At 32.7% G+C, this 6,683-nt stretch overlaps 1 protein-coding gene across 1 annotated transcript; it reads left to right on the forward strand.

Annotated features, from left to right (window-relative positions):
- The first annotated feature begins 1,825 nt into the window (after positions 1–1,825).
- Positions 1,826–3,423, forward strand: LOC103492116 (uncharacterized). The gene has a single exon (XM_017045475.2). The coding sequence runs from the start codon at positions 1,904–1,906 to the stop codon at positions 3,077–3,079; it is 1,176 nt and encodes a 391-aa protein (XP_016900964.2). The 5' UTR covers positions 1,826–1,903; the 3' UTR covers positions 3,080–3,423.
- The last annotated feature ends 3,260 nt before the right edge of the window (positions 3,424–6,683 follow it).

A 6,683-nucleotide genomic window follows, 5' to 3' on the forward strand; every position in this document is an offset into this window, starting at 1 on the left:
TGGTTGAATAACAGAAAAAATGTAGATCTCTATCTATAATTTCTTTTACGACGAATCCAAATTTATATATATATATATACTTTTGAAAATGTAATTTCTAGTTGCTTAATTTTTGTTTGCATGAGAAAGAAGATCAATGAAACAAAGGTTAAAGAATGAATTGATTGCTTTTAAAGGTAAGACATGAATGAAGGAATGAACGAACATGACCGAGCATCGTCTATATCCTATTTTTCCAACTTCCACTATTAAAAGAAAAATAATTGACCTTTAATTATTTAGTAACTATAAGTCCACCATCTCTAAATAATATTATCAAAATGTAGTTATAGATAAAGATACTTTTAATAATAGTCTTGGATTCATTTTGGTTTAATTTAATTTAATTGAAATAACATAAGACAATAATTAAATTTTAAGTGGTGAATCATCATGATATTATATATTATAAGTGATGTATGTATTTATTTATTGAATGTAGAAGTTGATGATATGGTGTAGTTGGACGGTCATGATTTAGTTGTGGAAAAAAGAAAAAGTAAGAGTCAATGTAGAATATAAAAAACAGGAAGAGTATGGGGGAGTGGGAACATGCCACGTGACCCAAATGGGGGATGCTCAGAAGAACAATTGGTGCCCTTACGTCACTATTAATTTTAATTTTTTTTTCTTTCCAAATTTCACTTTTTCTTTTTCTTTTTCTTTTTCCCACTTTTTTGTTAGATTGTATCATTTATTGCAAAATTATTATTCATGTATTAAAGTTCCTCAAAAAGTCAAATATTAAAGAAATTTTATACAAGGATTGCAATACAACTTCACTCCATGTGCTTTTCTTAACCTTAGTTTATTTTTGTTTTCATTCAATACTGCCTCATGCTTAATGAAAATGAGTGATTCGATGTGCCATTTTTAGAAAGTAATCCTTTTGTTAATCGAGGTCGGTTCTTGAACTCAACCATAAATTTTAAGATCAACTTATTTAGTAAGATGAAGAGACATATAAGTCTAGAGTGTGAAGATCCACCGGTAGTAGGTGTGAGCTTGGGAATTTGTGAACTCTTTCCATTATGGCTTGCGAGCTTGAATAATGGTACTAATGATGTAGCTTCTTTGGCTCAGTTGTCGTTCCTTAATTGATTTGGTTTCTTGTGTAAAAAAAGATTACGAAGGTCTAAGAAGATCAGAAGATATGTTTTATTGATTAAGAATGGAGGTGGATCCAGATCTTAAGGAGGGGTGTGCCAAGAAGAAAAAATTACATCTAGTATTTTTCGTGCAACACCGCTTATTTGTGGTGGATGTGTGCTTGGAACTCAACCGAACCTTTGAAAAAAACTTTAGGTTGAGTATTCTTGACATGGAAAATGATTCAATAATGATCTTAGAGACGTCAAGTTCAATGTAACTATACCAACAATAGTAAAGTAGGTACATCATAAAAAACGAGGCATAAACATGCAGAACTGCAATGAAGAGGATGGCTAGGGCAACCAATGTACTTGACTTCAACCAAGCCTCGTGAATTTACCTAATGATATAAGGTTATTAGAAGAAAAACACTTTATTTAGTGTACTGGAAGGTTTTTTAAATGGATTTTTTTTTTCTAAAATAGAAAGATAAAATTAGTTCATTTACATATTTTTGCAAAATTTTCCATTTATGACTATTTTCCATTTGTTTTTCTTTAAATTTGAAAAACCAAACATTTATTATTGACACCAAGGTGAATTAAATTTCAATAAATTTGAAAAAATAGGTTATTATTATTATTATTATAAAAAAATATTTAAAAAATAGTGGTGTGGTGTGGTGTGGTGTGGTGTGGTGTTTGTTTATTATTGATTAGTAGAGAGCTTCCATTGTTGTAGCTTGAAGCTGTATGAACAAAGCACCAAAATCATGGAATCCCCAACTCCCAATCCCCAAAGAAACTCCATTGCTGACCCCCAAACAGAGCTTCACTCCTCCATCAATGGCGAATCTCTCGATTACACCGACCCCTACCTCTCTTTCGAAGATGTCGATAGCTCTTGCTCCACTCCTTACGTCAGTGCTCCTTCCAGCCCCACCCGTTCCCCCGTTTCCGGCTTCTTTTACAGTGCTCCGGCCAGCCCTATGCACTTCGCCATTACCAAAAACCCTTCCCTTTCCTCCTCCTCCTCTTCCATGGACAACCATTCTTCTTCCTTTGAGTTCGATTTCTCCTCCAGGTTTGGCTCTCATGCCGGCTCCACTTCCATGAGCTCCGCCGACGAGTTGTTTCACGACGGCAAGATTCGTCCCATGAAGCTTTCCACGCACTTGGAGTTCCCACTTCCGCCATTGCTGGACTTGGAGATTGGTGATGAAGAAAGAGATGGTATCGTTGAGTTTGCTCGAGGCAGGGATCTGCGGTTGAGGGATAAGTTTCAGCGACGAAGAACTAGATCGATGTCGCCGTTAAGATACTCGCCGATTGAGTGGAGGGAGGAAGAGAATGGAGATGGAAGCAATGTCGAATGCTCTGTAACAACTGACAAGGAAGTTTCTGAAGAAAGTGAAGTAATGGAGAAAGTTGAAGGAGTTGCCTCCAATTCCGAGGCTAGTACTCCTTCGATTTCGGCTTCATCGTCAAGATCGTCTTCATCAGGAAGAAACTCGAAGAGATGGGTTTTTCTGAAGGATTTTCTGTACAGAAGTAAAAGTGAAGGAAGAAGCAACAATAGTTTTTGGTCTAACATTTCGTTTACTCCTGTAAAAGAGAAGAAATCAGGAGGAACAAACCAGAGTATCACCAAGCAAAAGTTCATCAATCCATTGGTGGGTCGTTCTTCAGAAGGAAAGAAAGCAAAAGGAACAGTTGGAGCAAAGAAAAATGGGGTTGGGAAGCCTGCAAATGGAGTTGGAAAGAGAAGAGTTCCTCCATCTCCACATGAGCGTCATTACACAGCTAACAGAGCTTACTCAGAGGAGATGAAGAAGAAGACTTATTTGCCTTACAGGCAAGGATTGCTTGGTTGCTTGGGATTCAGCTCAAAAGGATATGGAGCTGTGAATGGATTTACCAAAGCTTTGAATTCTGTCTCTTCCAGGTAAAATCCCTTCTAAGATATATAGATTCTTGATGGCTGGTTTGGTTTCTCCTCTCTTGTTTAGGTTCTTCTATAAAATAACGTCTTCTTCTCCAATTTAGTGTGAAAGAAAAGGCTTTTCTGAGTGATGGGGTTCTTCCTAACGAACCCATTTTTGCCACCAATATGGTGGCTCTGTAAATTTATCTCTATGGAATATGAATTAGTTCTCACTTCTCACTGCATCTGTTTGATTATCTTTTTCTTTTTGGTGATTCATTCAACCAGAGAAGGGTTGATTTTGAATTAACTGCATAGAGATTTAAAGTTTAGTGATTTTCTGTTCATGAAATAGAATGTATTTCGAACTATGCTAGACCACAGCCAAATGACCCGATTTTGTATTGGGACCAACTTTTCTTTTGTTGCATCAAATCTTAGGTCCATGTTTATGATGGTTATGCATACTCCGTTGGATTATGTGAATGAAAAACAAAGACTTGATTGTAATGACCATTTTGGTTGGCAGTTGTTCTAACAATCAACTTTCTACTTTTGCGTTCAAATCTTGTTTTAAGAGTAGTGTTATTTGGGTAGCTTTCATGGTCAAGATTGATTAAGACTTTTTATAGTTATTTTATAAAAACAATCATTTAGATTCCTAAACTTTATAATAAAGCCTCAGTATCCTAATTTTCTAATGTTTGGTTTTAGTTTCTAAATTTTGTATAAAAAGCCTACTTTTGTCTTTGTTTTAAATTTTTCATCAATCATGTACCAAAGATTTAGATTATTTAGCAACTCATTAACTAACTATTGCACTTTCAAACACTTGCCTATGTCAATAAACAATAGTTTGGTTAAATAAATGTGCCCCTAAGTTTTGTACAAAAAAAATTATTGCATAATAACAAAAAATAGTATGATGAATTTTCTTTTTCTTTAGTGCAAAGTTGAAACAAATAACATCTTCAAAAGTTGAAGCATCAAAATAAAATGTAAGCCTACCAATAAACTAAACTAGATAAAAAGGAAAAACTATTATCAAGTCATGATTTCATTACATTTTTGTTCTAAATGTTCTTTTCATAACAATACAAAGTAGCTTCACTTATTTGCAAGTGAATTTGCTTTCCTTTTTTTTTTCTTTGGGGGGGGGGGGGGGGATGGTATGTAATATGTATGGATATTTGTCTCTCTTTCTAGACATTGATGTATAAAGTAGTTTCAGATAATGACACTAGTCAAATTATATATATACTTTCTTGTGGAACCAAACCCACACAATTTGTCTACTTCTTTTGGCTATTATTGAATTGGCAGCTTCTCTCTTTAGGTTCCATCTTTTTCTTGTCAGTCTTCTTCATGTGATACCTAAATCATTATTTGCTAATACTTCTCCATATTTGGAAATTCATGTGAATTGGTCTTACATGTGACTACAAAATATTATTGAAGTCATGAACTGAATCTTGGTACCCACTTATTTTAGATAACAAACATTTTACTGTTCTATGATAGTAGCAAAACATTGTCTAGTACAATTATTCAAAATATATGTTAACCAGCTCAAACTCACATTGCCTTTACCCACTTAGCTTGTGTTCCCCAATAACAAATCAGGTGAACTTTTTTTCCCCTATTGGAGAGCTTAGGAGAAAGAGTACGACTCACGAGTTTTGTTCGTATAGTTCAAATTCGTAAAGTGAGTGTATGGTTCTACATAAATTTATGCCTACACTCAACCTTTAGTAGATACGCCAAGTAAACGTTAAGGTTTCGTATACTTGAAAGTTTTTATTAATACATTGTTGTTGTTGTTAGCTAGAGGTTAGAGGTGGTTTAATTGAAGTTGGTGATTTAATGAGATGTGGGAAAAAGAAGCAAAGATTGGGAACTAAAACAGTAGGAAAATCACATCAATGGTCCCTATAGTATAGTAGGTTCATTATTGGGATGAGGGTTGGGGTTTGAAGAGAAGAAAAAAAGAGCAATGAATTGGTTGGGTCATTGATATTGATTGGTCAAAATGTTAGGGGTACTGAAAATGAAATGAAGAGGGTCCCATTCTTTTTATTGTCAATAGATACTCTCTGAATATGCCACCTACCTCTTTAGTACCCAAAAGTCCTTTCTGCATCATTTCATTTTTTTCTCACTCTCTTCAAATGGGCCAAAAAGTTCTTACACACTTACCACTACACATTTTTTATTATCAGTAAGGAGAAGAAAGAATCGACCTATATGAGTAGAAAGTACTTTCATTATATTGAAAATTCAGATTACTGATCAAATTCCTTTAGATTTAGAGCGATTATATAGTGTACGTTAATGAACTCTAGAGATAAAATTGTTAACAATGTACATATGACAAATATGAATTCAACGAGGTCTCGTACTTGATCGTTCGTTCGGAACACTAAATATCATATTCAAAGCATTTTGTTTGTATTGTGAATTTTCTTGATTTAGCTTCTAAGATCTTTTTAATTTTAATTTACTCTTTCTTGTTTAGTTAAATCTTATATAGACTAATTTTTATGTGATATTGAGATGATGAGTTGACATGTAAACTAAGGGTGTTGTGAAAAAGGGAAATAGTTGTTGAATTTGAATCAACAAATACATGAATTTAGTTTAATGGTAATTATTAACATACGTACACTCCTTCACTTGAGTTTGAAAGTTCAATTTTCTTTCTTGTAACAATAAACGAATCAACTTTATTCCCGTTTCATTTGACTATTTGATCATTTTTAGCACGAATAGAATTAGATTTTTTTTGGGCTTTGAAGCAGTACGATTGATCGTAATTCATGTTTTCAATATATTATGTTTAAGAAATTTTTTTGTTGGTCTACGTATGTGGTTATTTTTGGAAGGGGCAACCTTCATTCTTTTATCGATTTCAAGATGGTACTATGTAAATTAAAGTAGGTAATTAAATATCAAACCTTGAAAGTTTAAGAACTAAAATAATAAAATTTTGGAAAAAAGTACGTTTCCTTCTTAGTCCTTGAATTTTGAAGAATGTATGTATTTGGTTTTCGAGTTTTAAAAATTAATATATTCTTTGAGTCCCTAGGTTTTTAAAAATAAATTTAAAAGGTCTTTGAAATTACCTTGTATTATATGACATTTAACATTAGAAGAATAATTTATATAAGCCATATTATTTGAAACAAATTTATCTAATTTTTAAATATCATATAATTATTTAAAACAAATTTATTTTTAAGATATTTTTTTAATCTATTTTTAAAAACTTATGGATTAAATATCTTACGAACCTTATGACTAAGAAAGTACGTTTTTAAAACCTAGGGACCAAATGAACATATTTATCGATACTTGGGGACTTGAAAGATAATTTTTTTTTTCTAAAATTTTGTTTTCCAAATTAAATAGAAATGTGGAATTGTCCATAAGATAATTAATTACTTCACGAAATTAGGATTAATATGGAAAATCAAACCCTAGAGCATAAACAATAAAAACGGCCATTATTGAGCCATTATCTTCTAAGAATATGAATAAGCCATCCTTCGTATGTCTATAAAATAATGGAAAAAAAGATGAGAAAATGTATAGAAAGATCACAACTCAGAAGCAAAGAGAAACAAACAAAA

This window comes from Cucumis melo, chromosome 2, assembly GCF_025177605.1.
Source record: "Cucumis melo cultivar AY chromosome 2, USDA_Cmelo_AY_1.0, whole genome shotgun sequence".
In the NCBI taxonomy this organism is placed as follows: Eukaryota; Viridiplantae; Streptophyta; class Magnoliopsida; order Cucurbitales; family Cucurbitaceae; genus Cucumis; species Cucumis melo.

Coding starts and splice junctions, on each gene's coding strand:
- LOC103492116 (XM_017045475.2), top strand. CDS start 1,904: ATGGAATCCCCAACTCCCAATCCCCAAAGAAACTCCATTGCTGACCCC.